This window comes from Carcharodon carcharias, chromosome 7, assembly GCF_017639515.1.
Source record: "Carcharodon carcharias isolate sCarCar2 chromosome 7, sCarCar2.pri, whole genome shotgun sequence".
Taxonomy (NCBI): domain Eukaryota; kingdom Metazoa; phylum Chordata; class Chondrichthyes; order Lamniformes; family Lamnidae; genus Carcharodon; species Carcharodon carcharias.
The window spans coordinates 130,486,310-130,509,491 of NC_054473.1; the positions used below are offsets into that span (position 1 = coordinate 130,486,310).

At 41.8% G+C, this 23,182-nt stretch overlaps 1 protein-coding gene across 5 annotated transcripts in view; it reads right to left on the minus strand.

The window, feature by feature from the left end:
• Positions 1-23,182, minus strand: part of ripor1 (RHO family interacting cell polarization regulator 1) — a 353,552-nt gene that overhangs the window by 34,604 nt on the left and 295,766 nt on the right. For all 5 annotated transcript variants that reach the window (XM_041191363.1, XM_041191361.1, XM_041191359.1 and 2 more), the window contains exons 9-13: positions 17,365-17,408; positions 15,617-15,742; positions 13,518-13,666; positions 7,877-8,006; positions 1,397-2,167 (exon numbers count right to left, since the gene is read on the minus strand). In XM_041191363.1, the coding sequence (XP_041047297.1) occupies positions 1,397-2,167; positions 7,877-8,006; positions 13,518-13,666; positions 15,617-15,742; positions 17,365-17,408 (1,220 nt within the window). The remainder of the gene's footprint in view (positions 1-1,396; positions 2,168-7,876; positions 8,007-13,517; positions 13,667-15,616; positions 15,743-17,364; positions 17,409-23,182) is intronic.

Consider the following 23,182-nt stretch of genomic DNA (forward strand, 5'->3'; position numbering starts at 1 on the left):
AATCTTCTTGTCTTGCACCTTTTCTCTGCTGAATAGATGTTCTTATTAATAAAAGATCTGGTGCAATCATAGGAACAGGAGTAGATCATTCAACCCCTTGAACCTTTTCCACAATTCAATTAGATCATGGCTGATCTGTATCTTAACTCAATCTACCACTTTGGTTCTGTAACCTATTGTGATATTGTATGCATGCCAATGCAGACATGACATGCACCTTTAAGGAGCTGCAGTGACATCGCTAGGCCATACACATGGTGATGTCATGAGGATAAGAGGTACAGCCTCCATGTTAGATGTTCATTATTGCCTGTGATCTCTACTGCAGATGTTCACTACTGTCTGTGGTTCTGTATCAGTAAGACTTTATCTGTACCTTATGAGTCAGGCACATAGTCAAGTAACCAGCCAATGTAACTGTTAGGACCAAGGCTAGATCAAGGCCTGCACAGAACTGTATACACTTGTTGCTGGTAACAAATTGCATGCAATTGTGTTTGACTAGAATCTTTGTCAGTCTCAATATCTTGCTTAGCATAGATAACATTGAAACAGATCCCTTGACGTCTACATAGAGACCCTCAACATTTTTTGGGGGGCAGCAGACTGAGAGAGACCACAACATAACCCTTAATAACTTGCCTTAAAAAAAACTACCGGATCAATCTCATTACTGACATTTTCAATTGACCCAGCCTCAACAGCTTTGAGTGTTCCAGATTTCCATTACCAAGTGTGTGAGGAAGTCTCTCTTGATATCACCCCTAAACTGCCTAGCTCTAATTTTAAGGTCATATCCCTTTGTCCTGGAATCTTGATGAAATAAAGAGCTTCTTTCTGTTTATCCCATCAAATTCTATAATCATCTTAAACACCTCAATTAGTTCTCCCTTTAATCTTCTACACTCAAGGGAAGCCTGGTTTTGACATATTACCAGGGAGAGCTTTGCAGTGTAAAAGAATTCGGCACAAGGAAAGGATACTTTTCAGACTGACAACCTCAGCAAGGTGAGATAACCATGACTGTCCTTTCTCATTATCCTAAGGCTTTCTTCATCTAAAGAAATGGCTCAAATAGTTGAAAGCCATTTGAAGAATGATAACATGGTTACACAATACTGGAACAGGGAATAAAGGGGAAACCACACTTCAACCTGCAGATCCACTCTATCCTCAAAATGTCACTGTACCCAGCCATGAGTGAAACAGGTTTGAAGAGTTCAGTAAAAAAAAAAATTGCAAAATTCCAATGACCAACTGGCAGTGTTCAATATAATTAAAATGTACCCACAGCATAAAGTTACATTCTTTTATACACATATATAGCTCGCAAATTAGGTTTTCATACCAAACCATTCACATCAAAATAGCACAAACCCAAGCCAAAAAGACTAACCATCAGCACTTCTTCTAAATGTTTGACCTCCAATTCTAACTTCTGGAGTTCTGGGAACTGGCCACGATAATCGTCAAGTGTTGAATTTAATGTCATCAGAGCTTCCTCTATCCCTGGGTCTACAGGCTTCACCTTTTTGCTCTCTGTAGGCCCGGTTTTAGCATCATTCGATTGGGTTTTCTCCTCTGTAGAGGCAACACTCTGAGCCACTGGGACAGCAGCAAAAGTTTCATCTTCTGGTGTCACCAACAGGCTACACGCGTTTTCTGGGATTTCTGACTTTTCTAGCGGCGCTTCAAATGGTAGGGCCCCATTGACAGTCTCTTCTGTCACAGGTTGATCAGCTCCTGTCTCTGAGATATGAGACGACTCCACTAAATTTGATATGGCAATGACCTGTGGTTCTGACTCGGTGCTTGTTGACGCATTCAAGTCCATTGCAGCGTCTACACTTGCTTCACTAATATGGCTGAGAGTTCTGGAAACTGGCACATTTCCATTAAATATTGCATGCTTTAGTGTCTCCTTCTCTTCCTCCGCCTCCTCTACTTGCTGTCTGGTAGCCTCAGGACTAGCTGCCTGAGGGTCCTCAGTTTGTGCAAACGTTATAGTGATTCTAGGGACCATTCCCTGTATTTCCGGCTGCACCAGCGTTTTTTGAGAATGTCTAACACTGGTTGACAACTGTGGACTGGACGAACCATCTGAAGAATCAGAAGAGATAGACCAAGCAGCACCATTCTCCAGCTCTTCCTGTCTGCGCAGCATATTCTAGACAAAAGAAAAAAGTACAAATTACAATCTGCTCAGTAGCCAAAGCACATGTTCAGTCAAGCATGTCCCACACCACAGAGAGCGCATCAAGACTACCTGGAGATAATTTGTAAACTGACTGAAGCTGCCCCGAAACAGAGCTCAAAACTCTAGAAAGAGGATCAATATATTGTCAGCACAGTCAACCTATGCCACTAGTACTGCACCTTACGATGAAACATTCAACTCATTTGTGTGAACTCAGCCAGGACTCCAAGCCAGGCAAATCGAAGAACAATTCCTTGGGCTTGCTTTAAACTTACTTTAAAAACAACTTCCACCTCCTGAATATTAAAAGGAAAGGGTAAGGATGGGGGGCTTGGAGTCAAACAGACCTTAATGCAACACAGAACAAAGCAAAGCAGATGAAAGGTCCTTGACCTGAAACATTAATTGTTTCTTTCTCCACAGATACTGCCTGACCTGCTAAGTGTTTCCTGCATTTTGTGTTTTTGTTTCACTGTAACACTGGTTTTGTTGGCTTTTTATTCTGTGAAGGCCGTAACCAAAAAGGAAATATTCACATGACAGCATCCCAATTATAGATTACATGCCAAGTGCGCATCCATATTTCATTTACTGTATTTCTCGAACCTTTATATTAAAGAGATGCTCCCAGGAGTGAGGTATTCAGAGCAACTGTCTGCTCCTAATTGAAACCTAGTGAACCCTTTGCACAAGGCTCAAACAGGATGGTGCCCAGTAAAATAGCCTGCAACATTCAATATCTAGGAAACAGGTTTTCAAAATGGTACCACCTTCCCCACATCATCCAACCCTTCCACGGCCTCGCCCTCTCATTATTTCTAAACCTCCTCCAGCCCTACAACACTTCACCTTCCTCCAACTCTGTCTATCCCTTCCTCCTATGCTTCTCTGTCACTGCCCATTCCTTTAAGATCCTTTCCAAAACCTATTTCTTTGTCCAAGCTTTTGGTCACCTGTCCTAATGTCTCCTCCTTCAGCTCGATGTCAATTTTTGTCTGACTATGCTTCTGTGAAGTGTTTTGGGGCATTTTACTACATTACAGATGCCAGATAAATGCAAGTTGTTATATACATTTTTTTTTCAATTAATCAATAAGAATTCACCAATGTTGCAGAGTTCAGGCACAGAGTTAACAAAGTGCAAAGAGCCGTCACCAATCAATGGTGGAAAAGTGCCAGTTTACAACATTCAAGTTAAAATCAGGGTTTCAAACATTAACACAGATTTGATAACTTGGACTAAAATGAACAGCGCTCTGGGATTCCAGGTTTTTTTTTTAAAAATTACCGATCAAACATATCTCATTTGTCTGGTAATCTGCTCATTTTTCTAGATACAAAATTAACAAGCTAGCTAATCTTCAGTAAATAATTGCTGCAATATCATAAAAAAAAGATACACCAAGCTTCCACACACAGCACAAAGGGGTCCCCACTGGAGACCAGGTTTGTCTCCAGAGACTCTCAAGGGGCACCATAGTCAGTCACGCCATCGTAATAATAACATGCATTTTTCTACAGCGCCTTTAACATTGTAAAAAGTTGCAAGGCCTTTCACAGGACCATAATCAGAAAAAAAATGCCCATTTGCTTGCAATGCCCAGTAGCTGACCACCAATTGTCTAAAGCCTTGAAACAGTTCCACATTCCACAGACAGTGCAGGGCTTGAACAAGATAAATTTGTCACAAATTATCAACAGTGGGCAGCATTGTTCATTTTTAGTAGTGACTCCACCAGCCAAGGAAAGATGAACCAGGAACAGCTTTTTGGGTTTCTCTTTGAAAGGATTCCTTTTCTATTGTGGAAACAGACACAGACCCACGCTCCATCCAAAAGGGAGGAAGGCAACTGAGTCTGCTGTGATCTTTTCATATTACATCAGACATCCAGGGGTCAACCAAATCGTACCAGTCCAAGAACTTACCAACTAGACTCAACTATGCCTTCGTCAGGATTGCAACTGGCTTGCACGGTCGACTTTGTTCTTACTTCTGCTGGACATTCGTAATTGTGAACAGGTTAGACCATTCTGAATCATTAAAAGAATTGGACCCCCCTCCCCAATTCTCTCCATTGTGCATCCTTAACAGAGCTTAATTGGTAACAGTCTCCCGCTGAATGATTACTAATATCTGAAATGCTGCAAAAGAAGGAGGAATTAAAAAATTTGAGATGATAATTAGTGGCTACAAAGCAGCTCCATTCTAGATACTACACTGTAGGCACAGGGATGATAGGAAACAAGATTATGCCCAACCTAATGACACATCGTGACAACAATCCTATTGCAGCACTAGCCTTGGCCAGTAACTGTCAGGACTTACAAAGACTCTACCTTATGATGGCAGGCCCTAGGAAGGACACATCATTGCATTAATAATTCTGATTCTCTCTCAGCAAAAACCTCTTGAAATGAATCTGTTAAGGACCAACTGCGCTTTCCTGCCAATGGATGCAAAGGATTCTTTAAGTGGAAACAGTAAATGAAGATGATTTATCCTACAATTAAATCATGAATGAAGCGTTTCAGGTTGCAAGTCCACATTCTTTGTTAGGACCCTCTTTCCCACCTACCACAGTGTGTCTGGGCAAAAGGATAAAGTGGCACTCTGCCCTATAACTGGATGAAAGAAAGTATGCAAAAGACTGGTTCTGATAGGGAATTAGAAGAGAAACTCTGCATCCAGTGTATTGGTGCATGATCAGGATCCCTAGAGTGAAGATTTTAAATTGATATTGCTGCCATGAGTGAGTTCGTGCTGCAGTATAGTTTTGCAACAGTATTAGTGAGACATTAACTTAGGTGAACGAATCTGTGGTGCGGTGAATAAAAGCAATGGAACAGAAGCTATCAAGGGCTGAGAAAAACGTATGCTGATAATCAGCTAAAAGGGGACTTTAATTGTTGCCCTGTACATTTAAGGTCACTATTTGGGAACACTGATTCCTGACACTGCTTGAAAGCCTTACTTGAGCATGTGCAAATTGTGCACATGTGCAACAAAGGCAGTGACACAATCAAAATGGTGTCAAGAGTTAGAAGTTAATCCTTCATCTAAAAATTTGCCTCAATATTTGTTTTATAACAAGTGTTAAGGTAAATTTGGAGACTGAAAGTATATGCAGTGAACCAAAGTTATGTTCTGAAGCTTGCAGATGTTCATTATTTACTTGGTAGATAAGCACATGCAAAATATGATAGGCCAGTTGAATGCCATAAGGGTTGATTTTAGGACCTTGTGCGGGATGTCACGCTCAAAGGGAATATGAGGAGAAGTTAAAAGTCTAGATTTTCCACTCAGACAAAATCCTGAATGAAAATATAATGAGGTACAGTTTTGTCTAATCCTATGTTGTCTACCTCCATAGCAGTTTCCAGGGTCAGCATGTATGGGATGTGCTCTCCCCACTGTTGCAGTGTCAACGGATGCAGCCTTCTCCCTAACATCCTTCAGAGAAGGAAATCTGCCATTCTTACCTGATCTGGCCTGCACACGACTCCAGGCCCACAGCTATATGGTTGACTCTAACTGCCCTCTTATGTGGCCTAGCAAGTCACTCAGTTGTCAAGAAGGCAGCTCAGCAGTACTTTCTCAAGAGCAGCCAGGATCAGGCAATATATGCTGTCTTTGCCAGCGATGTCCATATCCCATGAATGAATTTTAAAAATTGATTTAAAATACTGCAAATCCTAATATCTATCACACCATAGTTACAAGAACTGAAGAGAGGCCTTTTCCTGTTTAAACGTGACAAGTACATTTCCAAGAGATTAAATCAAGAAATTCATTGCCACAGATGTGGAAAAACTATGTCAAGACTATACAAAGTCCGAATGAAACCTCAGGGCAATTTGAGGCTGCAAACATTTCACATCCATACAAAATATCTGAGGTGCCTCCTTACAATATGGACCTTGCTTTGACTCCGAGTGGTTTGCTGCCCTATAATCTGTTGACCATGCCCTCCCTCAGCCTGTGGCCTCTGCCAATGTTCCAGTTTTGTCATCCACCTCAGCTGCAGAGTGCTACAAAGACAAAGTTCACACCCTTATAAACTGAGCAGAGAGCAGCAGAAACAGAACGAAGCCAACTGCAAGTTGCTAAATGGGCTTCTGTGGTGGTTCAGCAAGTTTAACCAATGACTGACTGAGTCAGACAGCTCAGAAAAGACCTGGGTGCAATCTGGTCTGTTGGAGCAGCTGATCAAAAGTGGGGCAGCGGAGGAGGGTGTTACCATCGGTGTCAGTGCCACCAGGCTGGAATAAGGGTTCCCAATCATCATCCAGCGATTCCTTTAGGAAAGCAGGATAAGGGCAGCAAGATAATAAGCAACAACGTGTAGTCATTTGACTGGTTTATTTGAGGACATGCTCCACCCTACAGACCCACAGATTGACCATGACCTAATCACCACATGCAAACTACCAGACTAAATGCAATATTCAGAAAGCTGAACATATCAGAACAAAGGAAGCAGACTGTTCCTTGGAGGGACCTAAACAAAACAATTACTTCACAAACTCAAACTAAAGCAAATTAATAAACTAAACATTCTCAAATGATGTCTAGAAACAAAGCAAATGGAAGGAGGAGGCGGATGGGGAAATGGATTAGGCCCTACTTTCCAATAAAAATAAGCATGCACACAGAGGCCACTGTGTCACAGCCATCAGCTTGCAGTTATTTAATCACCTTGCATCTTCCAGAAAGCAGTACATGAAGGAACATTCCTGTCCATCAATAGTATCAACACATTCATAGTAAACATAGCTCCTTAGTTGCCTACTTTCTATCACTCAGGAATTTATAAAATGGAACCAGGATGTTCAATTTCAGTCCTCCGATACTGAAGAATTTCAACAGAGGTTAATTTTCTAGCATTAACTGGTGAGAGTACAGCTTTGGTACTGAGGCCAGGAAAAAAATGACAACTGTACAATTTAAATTACTCATTAAATACAGAGAATTATAATTTGTGATTGCAGTTGGGAAACACAAGGTTAACTACCTACTGAATTACACATCTTTGTGCCTTTGGCTGCAGAAGTAGACCCGAGTGTTCTAACTTATTAACAGCTTCAGTCAGAATGTAGCATTCTCTCGTGTCTCCCCTCTCCCATACCAGTTTCCCTTTGTTAGCCAGCCAGCCTTTTTTCACTCCCTCCTTGGTTCCTCTGTCACTATGACAACTTGGTGCTAAGAATGTGCAAGCCATACAGCCAGAGTGAAAGGGTCTCTGTGCCCGAGGTGCAGTGAAATCGTAAACATGTTTATAAAGGATAACCGATGATTTTACTGTGTGCAGCATACATGGGGATAGCACTCTCTCTTCCCTTCCATAAGTGTGCACACTCACTCATTTTCAAACAGTGCAGGCAAACAGCAGGTCCATATTAATGCCAGGCTGCCCATTGGTAAATCAAACAAAGTCAAATCTGAACCAAGGCACCAATCTTCAGATTGCAAAATTAAAATAACAGAGCAACTGGGTTGTACCAAATGTGACTTGCTTTACCTGCAGCTTGGATTGCAAAAGATATAGTCAGGGAAAGCACTTCTCACATTTCAAGAAATATACCAGTCTGGGCAGTTCCACAAAGTGTCCATACAATCAGGGCACCCATGACAGAATACACAGTAGCACCACATACAAGTAAACCCCCAGAAAGACTTACATAAAAGGCCTGTTCCCGCAGGGATGGGGTATCTGGCGGACTTTGGTTGTAGGTGGAGAATCGCTTGTTCACAGTGGGCACTTTGTTGACAGTGCTTGCAGCAGTCGTTTGATCATCTTTGTCGAATGGACTGAAAGAGATAACATGAGCTAAATAAGACACGATACACAGGCACTGCTAGCACTTCAACATACAATGGAATGACTTGCTTGCCAAGATATTTTCCACACATTCTAAATTTGAGATTCAGTACATGGTAAGCTGCTCTGAGATTAGTACAGGTATTTAACATAAACACAAATTGTTGCCTCTTTTCAACAGTGCTTATTGCTGGGTATTGTTAAATTATATTGAAAGATGCAGAAAAATAATCCTGTAGCAATAGCATTGATGGGGGAAGGAAGGGGGTTGGAGTCAGTATACGTAGTGTAGCCTTGGAGTCAGACATTTGTGGGTTCAAGTTCCACTGCGATACAGGGAGTGCTCTGTTGTCCCAGGTGCTGCCTTTTAGACAAAGTGATAAACTGAGGCCCTGTTTGCTGTCTCCAGAGATCCGAAGAGTTGGGGAGCCCCTCCCCCAGTACCCAGGCCAATATATATCCCTCAAAACACATCACTAAACAGTTTAATTGGTCATTTATCCCATTGCAGGTTCAAGGGTCTTACCATGCACAAACTGGCTGCCATGTTTCCCCTACATTACAACAGTGAATACACTTTAAAAGTATTTCATTGGCTGTGAGGTGCTTTGGGACATTGTGAAAGGTGCCACATAAATCAAAGTCTCTCTTACTTAATAATCTCCTTCTTTCAATATTTTACTGAGTGTGGAATATAAAGGAAGGCCTTGCTTCTCTTTTCTTACTTCATCCTGAAAGCGCACACACAACCGGGTGCACACATACCCTCTATCCTGCATGGACTGCCAATTCTGCTCCCCATCCTCCTTCACCCAGGGGAGACCTAGACCAACTAGGACACCTTAAATACTGCTTTAGCTAAGCTCACCCTAAATTTAGCATGGACCATGGGTTGAACTGCAATTTTTCTGGTCTGAACAGCTCAGTTACATGAGGGCAAACGTCTACACACTGAGGCACTGAGGAAACAAGTACGTTGAAAGACAATGATTCTGAATGTGACATTCAAACTTGGACCTTTTGAAGGGAATTCCAGCCACTATATCAGCTTGCAGAATAATGGATTTAATAGTGTAAACAGCATGGTGGTTAGGGAATATTACTTATTTCTTGCTACGCTCATGGTGGGATGTGCAAATTTCTAATCATGTTTTAAGCAGATCTTTGTCTAGAACTAGTCAAGCTTGATTAATCAAACTCCTAAAACAAATGACTTGAGGGGAAATCAGGAATTATGCATGGACAAAAATACATCAGCCGATCCCAACACACCCATAAGCAAAAAGAAAAATTAGTCACGTCCTCACAAGAGGCCCAAGAGGTTGATGACAATCACAGCATTTAAACTGCAAGGTATTAAGTTCATGTTAAAAAGTTAAGGAGAACTATGCTGAATATTTTAAGTTATTCTGCAAGTTCACTAAAGTCATATTTTCAGCACTCTGATTACTTCAGTATTCTTTGGCTAATAGAAAGCTCGAATTCGAATATGATACAAAAGTGCGTGCAGAGATTGGGATTTGATTGCCTAACACTGACCTCAGTGCACTCATAAGACTTGGAAAGTTCTTCTGAAAGTGACCTTAGCTCTCCAGCTAACAACCATTACAAATGAATTGGTTTCTAGCATACCCCCTTGGACTGGCCATTGAACTGTGCAAAACTAGATCAAATACAAACTCTGAATGATCTGTAACACCAGCATTACACACTTGGGAGAAAGGGATTAGACTTGTGCTGATTAAAGGATGATTTTTTTTTTGTTTTTCAACAAATGTCACTCTTTGGGATCTAACTAACCACAAGATTTACACAACTTACCATAAGAATATAGAAACAGAAACAGGCCACTCAGCTCCTCAAGCTTGTTTTGCTACCATTCAATGAGATCATGGCTGATCTTGTAACCTGACTCCATATACCCACCTTTGCCCCATTTTCCATAATATCGTTGGCCAACAAAAATCTCATCAATTAGCTGCATTATTAATTCTAGAATCCAATTCCTGCATCAAAAATTGAAATTCCAAAGCAACAGTGGAGTGTGGGGAACTTACATATGGAATATTAACTCCAAACACTAAAGACTACTTCAGTTTGGTTAAAGATTCCAAATTAAAAGCTGATACAACCCATGAACATTCAAATAAACAAACGTCCTCACTGGCGCCAAAATTCAGCATCAGTGCCAAGTGATCTCCTCTTTGGTTAGCAATCTAACATTCGGATTCATTCATTGATCAACCTGTTCTCTTACTTTTTGTAAGATCACCAGCAAAGTGTTTAAGTATTGACCATCAGGACATGGATATTCCCCCCTCTGTCTTGTGGCAAAACGTCTGTCCTACTGCCTCAGCATCCTTTTCCATCCAACAGAGTGAAGGAAAGCACCACCTCATCATAAACAATTGACACAAACCCCAACAGCCTGGGGGGGGCATGCAAAGTTTCATTACTCAAAAAAATACAAATCCTTACATTGACCCTGCACTAGAGAACCGAAGGAACTGCAGCCCTGTGATGCAGACAGTATCGGATAGGGCTTGAATATAAAAACACTGAAAGAAGGTAACAAAGAGCATTTTAAAAAATTCTTACATGGGAAGTGGGTGTCACTGGCTAGACCAGCATTCACTGCCCATCATCAATTGCCTTTGAAAAGATCGTGGTGAGCCACTTTCCTGAACTGCTGGAGTGCATGTGTCGGTACACCAACAGTGTTGTTAGGAAGGGCAAAAGTGAATAATATGTATAATCTAAACTATTTGTGTAAGGGGATGGAAAGTTACTTGCAAGAGGGGGGCTTGCTTGGAGTCAAGTGTTTTCTTCAAAGCTTTTTATTTAACGATGTGAGATCGGATGAGCATCAATATAGTCATCAATGCAGGAAGGGGAAGCATTGGAGGCCTTTTGAAGGAAACAAAGAGCTAGCTGCTTCTGTATTGTTCAAAATCACCCAGGCAGCAGAAAGAAGCTAAAACCTGGTAGTTCTTGTTCTATTCATATTACAGGGTCTTCAGGCCACAATTCCCAAATCTTAAGACACTTTAGCAACCAACCCTCATTCAAGATCCAATCTAATTGCAGATGGGGGTTAATCCAATGCTAACTAGGGAGAAGCACAATGACTGAAAAAATTAACAGCAGAGATAATCCATCTCTGGAGAGCAAGGCAATAAAACCATGCTGTGCACAGATCCCATTTTCCACTGTACTTACACAATTAAGTTTTAGTGAGATTAAAACTCCCCAAATCCATACCCATGTCATTCCTAAGTGGACAACTTTATCAGCTGACTGACGTTCACCAAGTTTAACTATGTAACAGACTATTGCTTCCTTGATCACACAGCAAATTTACCTAGCTAAGAAGTGAATGGGAGAATAAAGTCCTAGGTTCAATTCCAAATCTGCATTTGGTGAACTGATATGAACCAGGACCAACAGGGGAAAGGCAGCTGGCCTAAGGACTCCTGGTTTAGGGGTGAGGGGCAGGGGGGACAGGGTCAGCAGTCAGGCAGGGCTCCCTCTCGAAATTAATCAATATTCCTGCTGGAAAGTGTGGAAGCTTGGACAGCACTGGTGCCAGAAATGATGGGTCCTGCAATCAAATAGTCTACCTGCACTCTGCATCAAAGTTCATAAATGGACAGCCAGTTGCTTGACATAGGGGGCGGCAACTGGCAACCACAGAACTATATCCCGGCAAGACATGAGAAAAGAAGAATATTACATGTAAATTAATTTATTCCTGTTGTTGGCACTGGGATTTAAACAATGTCTCTGATAATCTTGACGTTTATGTATAGTAACATTTGAATAGCTCCATACTTAAGATTACTCTTTTTTTCCCTTCATGCACCGCCAGAGCCTGCTGGTGCTAGGCCTTTGTGGTCAGTTGATTTAAGCCCCTTTAGAACAAAACAAAACCCACTGAAGATAACCAACATATTCTACACCTGTGTCTGAAATTGCTTCTGAAAATGCCTGACGAATGAAAACCAGCATCCAAGAAGGGCCCCAAAAAAATCGAGTAAAGCTCATGGGCCACCCTTGAGTAAAACCCCAATTTATTGAAGAACAATCATTAATTGGGCCCAAACAAAATATTGCAGGTGCTGGAAACCTTAAATAAAAACAGAAAATATTGGAAACAGTAGGTTGGAGACGATCGGGGGGAGTTAAATTTTCAGTTCTGATGAAAGGTCATTGACCAGAAACATTAACTCTTTCTTTCTCCGTGGAGGCTGTCTGACCTGAGAGTTTTCAGGGTTTTCTGTTTTTCCTTTTAATCCTTAAATGGGATTTGATTACAGAATACTGCAAAATAATCTTGACCTCAGTGAGCTGAAAGGTTTACTATTCTCTTGCTTTGACAAGTTTCAGGACTTTTAGCCCTATTCTTATTGGAGCTGCTCATCATGTAGATAATAGATAAACAGTACTGTTGTGAGTGTGTACATGCTGTTAGGATGCACATGGAGGACAATTAACTATAAAATTAAAAGTCCTATTCTTACCTTGTTTAGATACAGGTATGTATGGTTTTGGTCCCCTTGTATGGTGAGATAGAGGATCATACTGGAAAAGGTTCGAAGGAGGGCCGCCCAATTAATTAAGGACCCTCAGCCCCTAGTTCAAGTGCCCTTAGTTAGCAGGATAGGTTTGAAAAGTGTAGGCTTCAAAGAGGTAAGATTGAAGTACTTAAAATTATGAAGGAATTGGATTCTGTCAATGCGGATTAAGTTACTAGAGTTTGATAGGCAGGGCAGAACTAAGGGGCATCAGCACAAGCCACAACAGTTATGCCAAATCTCAGGATGTTACTTCTTTTCCACAGAGAGTTGTCAACCTCTGGAATAAGTGGCCAGTGTGTATAGCGAATGAAAATTTAGCAGTGAATGCACAAAATATAGCAGGAAAATTTCCTTAGGGTGGAAACTCTCACATCATAGAAGATAGGTGGGCTGGCAAGAGTAGGGGAACCAATCACTGCAGTCTGCTGGAGCTTGCTTGATTTTCTGAGGGAAGGGGTGGTAGGGCAAGGCTTTTTATTACATCTCAAGGTGTTGTATGACTGGGGGTGGGGTGGGGTGGGGTTGGGGGCATTTAATGATGTGCACAGATTGCACAGTGTAGGTCTGGAAGTGCATCTGGATTTTTCCTTTTTTTGTATGTTCTGCAAAATTTTTGTTGAATTGCTGATAAATATGTACAATTCTGTTGAAAACTGCATAAAACAAGGAGTGCACTCTTAATAAAAGGGCTTGAGCTAAGCGGGTCCTCTGCAGTTGTGCAATAATTCTGAATGACACACTTGTAAAAATCACAGCAGAACTTGTAGCAGATTGCATGTGAAAGATCCATTGTAACCAGATGAAAGTAGTCCTTTGATTATCTAATATTCTTACAAGTTCTTGCTGCGGACAAAGCATTTTCCGTACCATGAATATACTACAAAAGACTAATCTCATCTGGTTTTTAGACTATGAAAGACTTACTTCCAAATGACCTCTAGGCTGAGTTTAATAGTTCCCAGGTCATTGATATCCACAGCGACAGACTGAGGCAGGGCTGCAAACAAATCTTTTGTTTCACAGGAGACGTTGCCAACTATGACGTGATTCGCCAGGCTTTTCAGCTCTGTTACCTGCAAGAATGAACTGATTGAAGTCAGCTTTCCAGAACAGTTCTTATCAAGACCAAAGATGTCATGCACTAATGCCTTCCACATTATGGATGAAGCATTCCATATTGCTGCTGCTGCTTTAAGTGCTGTTTTGTTCGCTATGTTAACACATAGACAAAAGCACTGCAATGCAGAGTATTTTTGAAGCTGTAGTAGGCCAAAAGAATGACTCATCCATTGCAGAAACCCAGATTAATATCTGCTCCTGAAATTTCTTCCCTCCCTAATCTCAAATATTTCTTCTTGCATCTTAAAAAAAAAACTTTTTCTTTGTCCTCCATTGGGGGGCTGTGGGGCAGGGGGAAAGAGGAGCAGAGTCAAAATACAGATTTATTTTTGGCGCCTTCTCAGGCCATTACAGACTATCAGAAAATGAGTAGCTTGACAACCAATCCTCAGATTCTGAGGTGCTGTCTGATTTTAAAGGGTTACTAAATTTACTAAAATCCAAGATAACCATCATTCTGCTCCATTTTAAATCTCACTGGACCTGGCTTCACTGACAGGCCAGTGAGTTTAGCCTGTGGATATCGGAGACACAGGACAGGAAAGTTCCAGGCTCAATTCCCAGCCTGGGTCAAGCGATCTCAGATAAAGTGGCAATGTTACATTTTGCCTGTGCCCTGGGATTAGGGCGGGGGGGGGGGGGGGGAAGGTGGGAATGATCAGCAAGAATTCCCATTCTCTTTACTTCCTCGTGATGCCCCCAATTCCCTTGACCTTTCCTGGTTAAGTTAATCAGGACAGGAAGGATCAGGTTCAGCTATGATGCCCGTGCAATTGAACAGTCTGACAACTCTCACCATTAGGGCTCACATATGACGAATGGGAACTTGGGTGTTGCAATGACAAACAATTAGTGTATGTGGGCAGAACTTTACAGCCGTTTCGGCGGGGATGGGGCCGTAAAATGCAGCGAGCCATTTTAAACCCCATTGACTTCAGCGGGAACGTAAAATCCCGCTGCCATAAAATTCTGCCCTGTGTGACTGTTACCCCAGCAAGAAGTCAAAGCCTTCAAAAAAAAAGGAGCCTACCATCATGCTGTAAGCAACTACGGTGAGATGTACAAAATACAGGGTGACTTTTTCCCCATCGAGTCTAGTGGGCATACTGCAAACTCAAAACAATTTTCAATCTGTGCAACAGTTTTTAATTATTTCCATTTACACAGAGCCCAAGTTTGACAACGCGATTTATGAACACCACAGGTCAACAAGCACCTATATATCTTGGTACTAACCTCCCGTTACTGCATCTCTCTCTATCCATATGGTCCAGACAAAAACCATCACAATCACTAAGACCATCTTAAGATCAGGAACGGAACCAAACAGTTTGGCATGGGCTAGCACAGTATTGTACAAAGAGCTGTGCATAGAATGGAAACATGCAGATTAGCAATTGCAGTTGTCCCTATGTTAAGTTCAGCTGGACAGTCAGAGGGAGCAGTGCATGAGGCCTTAGAGGATCAGGAGATGACTTGGACATTCTTGTAAGAAACATTGAAGCAGAGAGGAGGGCGGGAACAGAAAAGAAGAATTTTATCTTCCAGTCTTTGTTTACACTTCAGCTTTGGCTTAAAATGATTTTATTTTTAGTACAGCCAGGATTGATGGTCCAAGGCTTGAATTTTGGCCTCAGGATTCAGCTTTTTATGTCTGGCAGTCTGTGGCAATAAAGGCTGCAGAGTCACTTCTCTTAATAGTTAATTTGTGAGAGATCTCAGCATAAACTGACCTCCTGCTGGAGAGCTTTTCTTTGTAAACAGGAACATGTTAAGTAAACAAAGTTATGTAGAGTGTCTCCTTGCATCATCTGAGAACACAAACTGATTTTATTTAATGAATCGTATTAACTGAAAGGTGGGAAATGAACATTGCTGTTCATGAGTGACCCTGAATTCCTTACCTTGATTGAGAGGAACTCTGTAACAAGAGGCTGAAATACCATCTCCTCACCATCCCACACTTGCTTCCCATTTGCTTCAATGCGACCTTTCAACTTCCACCGCTGGCGACCATATTTCATGAATATCTGGCAAGAGATGTTAGATGGATTTATGATTCATCATGTGTATTCATCCCTCTACTCCCTTTCAGATCAAAATTTACAGCGAAGCTGTGGTCAGACAGAAACATCTGGATATTTCTACTGCAGTAATATTACGATATTGGTTACTTAGAATCTTCCACTCTAAATACATTTTACAATTTTCAGCCATTTGTCTCAGTGCACCATTCCAAACAGCTCATGTCTTCACGGTTGCTCAGAATAAAAATGGAAACTTTGCTCCACTGTTCTTTCAAGCAAATTCCCCAATGGCTCTGCAAAAAGCAGGAAGTTATCAGTGGACTGGTCAAAGGAAAAGTAAAGTAGCAAATGAAATTCCATCTGGAGAAGTGTGAGGTGGTGCATTTGGGGAGGACAAACAAGGTGAGGGAATGCACAATAAAAGGGAGGATTCTGAGAAGTGTAGAGGAACAGAGCGACCTTGGAATGCAGGTCTATAAGATCTCCGAAGGTAGCAGGACGGGTCGATAAAGTAGTCAAGAGAATAAGAGCAAGGTGGTTATGCTAGAATTGAATAAAACACCAGTCGGGCCACAGCTGGAGAACTGCATACAGTCTGGGCACCGCTTTACAAGAAGGAGGTGACTGCACTAGAGGGTACAAAGGAGATTTATGAGGCTGCGGCCAAGAATGGAAAATTGCAGCTATGAGGAAAGATTGAATAGGTGGAGGTTGTTTTCTTTGGAAAAGAGGAAGCTGAGGGGAGATTTAATTGAAGTGCATTAAATTATGAGGGGTCTGAATGGAGTGGATAGGAAGGACCTATTTCCCTTGTTAGGACGGTCAATAACCTGGGGCATAGGTTTAAAGTAATTAGAAGGTTTAGAGGGGAGCTCGATGAGAAACTTTTCAGAGGGTGGTGGTGCCTGGAACTCACTGCTTGAAAGGGTGATAGAGGCAGAAACCCTCATTATATTTAAAAAACTCAGTTATGCACTTAAGATGCCATAACCTACAAGGTGTAAGACCAAGAGCTGGAAAGGTGGGATTAGTTTGGATAGCTCTTTTTCAGCCAGCACGAACACAATGAGATGAATGGCCTTCTTCTGTGCCATGAATTTTTCCTCATTCTATGGTTCACGATCATTGCCTGGTGATCCTCAGCTGGAAGCAAGTGCACATGTGGACATTGGTGAAGGACAGGAGCAGGCTTACGCTTCCTGTCTGATTAGCCTGCTGAAGCTCACATAAGAGTAACAGCCCCTAGGGTGAGGTGTGCTACTAATGGGTGACCAGTGGAGCCATACAGCAGCAAATAGTCAGCATCTTCCGTTGAGGAGAAGGACGACAATTCTGAGAGTTAGGAAAACTATTACCGCATGGTTTTGGGAATCAGGAAGTTAAAGAACTCAATGTGAATGTCCCAAACTACAGGAGGATTGCAGGACACATTAATCTTAAAATATAATAAAAGAAGAACTTTCACCACCCATGTAATGATATGTCAACATCTTGCAAACACTGCCTAAAAACATACCATGTCAGAATGGGTGATACTTTTCTTAATGCGGTTAAAGGAAAGTATTTAGAATCTTTGAGGTTGGTTTGAGTTAAAAAAAAGTCTTCTGTTTAAAATATTTCCTCACCTCATACTGGTCTCCTGGGCAGAGGCGTGCAAACCCTGCAAGCCCTGAAACAAGACACACAAACTTTATTGGAAGAAAAAATATGCATAGAAACTAGCACACAGGAAAGAAAATAAACACTATGATTTCTACAATACTGATCATAGTCACCATAAAAACAATGTTACTATATGATCAAGATGGCTGTAGAAGATACAGATTATTAAGTATTAAAAGGAAGACTGGATTATATGACAAGGAAAATATTCAATGTCAAGATCCATTTGAGACTGTGGCTGAGTGATGCCCCTTCTACCAAAAACTCCGAGAGAATCCTCAGACAGACATTAGTATACGAGTGCTCCCTCTATTTAAACATTTTGCAAACAGCAGTACAATCATTCCAATTATTTTACATTAGACCATACCACACAAGATTTTTAAAATGGGAAATAAAATGCAACGCTCCTTTTTTCTAGGTAAACTACACGAGAGATAAAGAGGGGCATGGTCATAGAGGCATTTAAATTGAAGGGGCAGAATTTTAATTGAATTGTTGGGGGGTTGGGGTGTTAATATATGCCAGCTAAAATGGGACAATGGGACAGTGGAACTTTGGATGAACTGAAGTTTAGAGACCATGGAAGATGCAAGGCCAGTCGGGTGAGCATTGGTGCAATTAAGTATGGAGATAAGAAAAGCTTAAATGAAGGTTTCAATGGCAAGTGGGTTGAGGTTGGGATTGAAGGTGGGTGAGGGTGAGAGATTAAATAGGGTGGTCTTTGTTGATGTTGAGGATATGGAGTGAAATCATACTTTGGGATTGGCTTGGGTATTGAAGGTGGAAACTGCCTGGTCCTTGCCAAGTGGACAGGGAGGGGATGGAACTGGTGGCAAGAGGTCTTGGTAGGGCAACGACCTTAGCTTTGACCTCACTGATAGTTAGCTGGAGAAAGTTATGGCTCATCTGAGACTAGGTGATGAACAAGTAGCCTGGTAGCATACAGACAATGGAAGGTTAGGAGGCGAGGGTCATCAGCATACACATGACAGCTGAACCCCTATCTGCAAAGATATTCCAGCACGCACGTGAGGAAGATGCAGCAGTTGGTGCTCTGAGGGGCAAAGGTTGACTGAATACATTTGAAGATGAAGTTGAGGGAAAGATGGAAACTTAAAGATGACAACATGCTCAAGGGCCTTGGAGAAGAAAGGGACATTAGAAATGGAATGGTGGTTCACAAGGATAGATAGGTTCAAGATAGTATAGTATTTCAATTTAAAGTTTCTATTCAGATTTGGTGGTTTGATGTTCTGGGCACAGTGCCGGAGGAAGGATGTATTGGTCTTGGAGGAAGGGTAGAGTAGGCTTACCAGAATGATCCAGTAACTTCAAGGGTTAAATTTACAAACATATACAATTGGAAGACACAGGCTGTCAAATCTGCCCCACATTCATGATGCCTGGAGTATTGTGACTAGATACTCCCTACTTCCCAATAGCCATGTAATCTCCTAAGATGGACAAAATATCCAAAAAGTGGGGAAGAAAAGTGGAAAATTCCCCTCCGATCCTCTCAAGTGAGTGAAACCAGACAGGAGAACAGTGTTTATCTTAACTTCCTGACCCACACTTCACCAGTAAGTCTTTTTGCTGGAATGACCCGAATGAAGTGACCAATAGTTGCATTGATCATGGGCTTTTTTTTTCACCTACATAATTTTTTTTGTTACTGCTCACCAATTAGTGGCAGTCAAAAGTACAACACAGGCATCCTCAGCAGTTTGAAACTCAGCCCAGCATTCCAAGCAAATGTTTTGGAGCAATGTACTGCCTTTAAAGAGGAGATGGTTTGGATACAGTCAAGGTATATTTCACAAGGGGGAAAGGTAGGGCAAACAAATCCAGAGCTCCCTGGCTAATGAAAGAGACAGAAAGTAAGATGAAGCAACAAATGGGTTCATATGACAGATGTCAGGTCGATAATACAATTGAGAACCAGGCTGAATAGAGAAAGTTCAGAGGGGGAAGTGGAAAAGCAAATAAGAGAGGCAAAGGGGGAGTATGAGAAGAGACTAGAAGTTTAACATAAAAGGGAATCCAAAAATCTTCTACAGGCATATAAATAGTAAAAGGGTGGCAAAAGGAGTAATGGAGCCAATTAGGGACCTTAAAGTGAATTTACGCATGGTAGCTGGGGCCATGGCTGAAGTACTAAATGAGTATCTTGTATCTGCCTTTCCAAGGAAGATGATGCTGCCCAAATCATAGTGAAAGAGGTGGTAGCGGAGACACTGGGTGAGTTAAAAATTGATGAAGTGAGGGTATTAGATAGTGTTTCATGTTTAAATACAGCAGAGTGTCTCAGTGTCTGTCTCAGTGAGAGATCTTTATCGATCCCGTCTCAAGATGACTGCTTATAGAGACTGCCTCATGCAGAGGTCATCTGAATACGGAATGCCAGATGGGGCATGTAAAATTGATTGTATTTCAAACCCAAACACCCCCCTTCTCATAACGAAGAAAAATGCAAACATCCCCCTTTTCCTAGTGAACAAAAGACAAATTTGCATGCACGATCATGTATAACTGAGTTACACAAGTTACCCCTATACACTCACTGTTATCATGCACTAACAACCGTTTGTCCTACTAGTCAGTCTCTGCACTTGCATTGCATACAGTCTTTAAATTGTGCAGCTCTCTTAATGGTATGTGCGTGTATCGCCATTGGCTGTTCGTCTGGATGATATTCCTTGTCCAGAGAGTGTGTCCATGGTACTTGTTGCCTTGGTAATTGTTGTTAAGAACCTACAAAATAGGAACAGGAGTGGGCCACTCGGCTCCTCGAGTCTGCTCTGCCATTCATTAAGATCATGGCTGATCTGTTTGTGTGCCAAATTCCACATTCCCATCAAACCCTTGCCCAACAAAAATTTATCCACCTCCGCCTTAAAAATAATCAATATACCCACCTCCACTGCCTTCTGAGGCAGTGTTCTAAAGTCACAAACCCTCAAAAAAATTTCTCCACATCTCTGGCCTAAAATGGCAACCCCTAATTTTGATCTATTGCAGTTGTTGGGGACACGTGGACCTCTGAGATTGACGGTAGTTCTGCACTCTGTACAATTGGTGAGATCCCTTCTTCTTGACTGCCAATTGCTGTGAAGGAACAGCTTTGGTAGTTGTGCGTATATGTCTGTGGTCGCACTGGTGTATTGCTGGTCACCACGATCGTACGTGGTGGAAGTGACAAATTGTCTATGCATGTCCCAAGTTTTCACATAGGCTGATTCCTATTGAGAGCATTGAAGGTTTGTACCCTGACTGGCTCTGGTAATGGTTTGGCAGTCTTATCAAACTGAAATGCGCTTTCTGCTGATTCACCTTCATTTTTTCACTCAGGCCTGCCACTACTTCTGGTTTCAGTGGCTTTTTTTTGTTATTGGAAGAGTAGTTTGCATGCGGCATGACATTAGTTCTTGGATTCAACTACCTTCCATGTCTTCAGTCAGTGTATTTTACCACTCAAGGATTGCTTTGTATATGTCTGTGCTAGATTTGCTCGATTTCTTGACAAGTCCTTTGGCAATTTTTACTGCCACCTCAGCCTTTCCATCTAACTGGGGATAGTGCAGAATGTTGAATTTCCCAATCCTTTGTAAAATGACTGAGTCCTTCATTTGTAAACTGAGGACTATTGTAACTCATCAATGTCTGGAATGCCACAAGACTGAAGTGTGCTTTCAGGCATTCTAGTATTTCTCTGCTAAAGTCAGCTGGTCTGATTCCCAGTAGTTTACAATGACAAGATAATCAATTCCTGCTATAGTGAAAAGGTCTTCGCCCAGCTTCATCCATGGCCTGTCTGGGATGTCATCAACAGCTCTCTAGCCTGTTTAGCTTGGTACTTATTACACGCATCACACTGGCCTATGTGGTCTTTACTTTCATTGTTCATGTTTGGCCTGTGGAATACTTCTCTTATTTTCCTCAGCTCACTTTAGTTCCTTGATGTATTGCATGAATGTGCTTCAGCATCTCTCCTCTTATCTCCTTAGGGATGATGACTCTATTTCCTTTGCACAAAATGCCATCTTGAGCTTTCAGTTCATCTCCATATCATATGCATAATATGCTAGTGACCACAGGTGTGTCCTTGATGTTCTCAGGCCATCCTTTCATCACCACATCTTGTAATGCTTGGAGAGTTGCATTGTGAGGTGTAGTTCACTTGATTTGAGCAAGGCACGATTCACTGTCCCTGCTGGGTTGGTGCCTTCCAGATTATGTCGAGCTGCTGCTTCCCATTGAATCTGGAAGATTTCACGTTTTGTTGTTGCATCCTCAACTTTCTTCATGGGCATCGCTGTTCTCGACAGCATGTCAGTGATGTGCTTGTATGTCATGTCTAGATGATATCTTTGTAAATGAAGTAACATTCTTTGCAGACGCTTTGGAGCAGATAGTAGCAGTTTGAGAAAAATGATTTGAAGTGGCTTGTGATTGGACTCCACTATTACTTTGTCTCCCCCAAGCAGGTATTGATGAAAATGTTCACAAAGAAAAACAACAACTAGGCACTCTTCCTCAATCTGTGCGTAGTGTCGTTCCATTTGCATTAGTGTCCTGGATGTAAATGCAACTGGTTGTCCTTGTTGCATTAGGGTTGTTCCCAAGGTTGTCTTGCTGGCATCACACTGCAAGGTGACTTCTTCATTGACGCCACAGTACTTCAACTCTGGTGTTGGCGCATTAGTTGCTTGATTTTAGTGAACGCTGCTTCTTGCTGTTCCCTAATACCACTGCACTTGTTTGGCATTGAGCTTGCTTAATGGTTCACATTCTGGCAACAAATTAGGCAAAAATTTTGCTATACGGTCCATGAATCCAACAAATCATTGCATTGTTTTCTGATCTGTTGGTTGCTGCATCGCTGCTACAGCTCTCACCTTGTCAGGAGCTGGGTGAAGACCTTTTGCCGTTAGTTTATGACCTTTGAACTTGACTTCACACATCTTCAATTGTAATTTTTTCTTGTTCAGCTTCAGGTTCATCTGGTGAGCTCTCTCTAGCGGTCATATTAAATTCTGATCATGGTCGGCTATGGCTTCTTCCATTGTGTCGCCACATCCATAGACTAGCTCATCATCCACTATGGCTTCCACACTGGGAAGATCACTGACTACCTTCATGTTGTCTGCATTGTTACTCTTCTGGAGTTGTGGCAATGCCAAACAGCATGTGCTACCATCTGCACCTCCTGAATGGCATCCCGAATGTCATTAGAAAGCTGCTGCTTTCATCCAGCTTCACTTGCCAGTAACCATCCTTTGCATGTAGGGTAGTAAAGATCCTTGCCTTGGCAAGTTGTGGCAAAATCCCTTCGATGGTTGGCATGGGGTAGTGTGGTCTCTTCAGTGCTTTATTTAGATCTTTTGGGTCTAACAATACTCTCCAAGCTGTTTCATTCCTACCATTCTGCTAATCCAGTCTGTAGGAGTTGTCATTTTTTTTTTTATTACTGCCCTCTTTTCTAGCTGTTCTATCTTGTCTTTTAGGCTTAACTTGAGGGCAGCTGGGCCTCTTCGAGGCAGGTGCTGAACTGGTCTTACACGCTTATCTACTTCTAGATCATATTCTCTCGGTAGACATCCCAATCCTATAAACACTTCTTTGTACTCTCTAGGATCTGTTCAGCAGTTAATGGTTTTGTGTGCTGTGACACATTGTAAACCTTTGTTGGCACATTCAGGGTTACCAGTCCAAGCTTTAGACTTGTTTCAGCTGAAATAATGTTGTGCCCCATTTGTGAACTGGAACTCCAGATCTTTC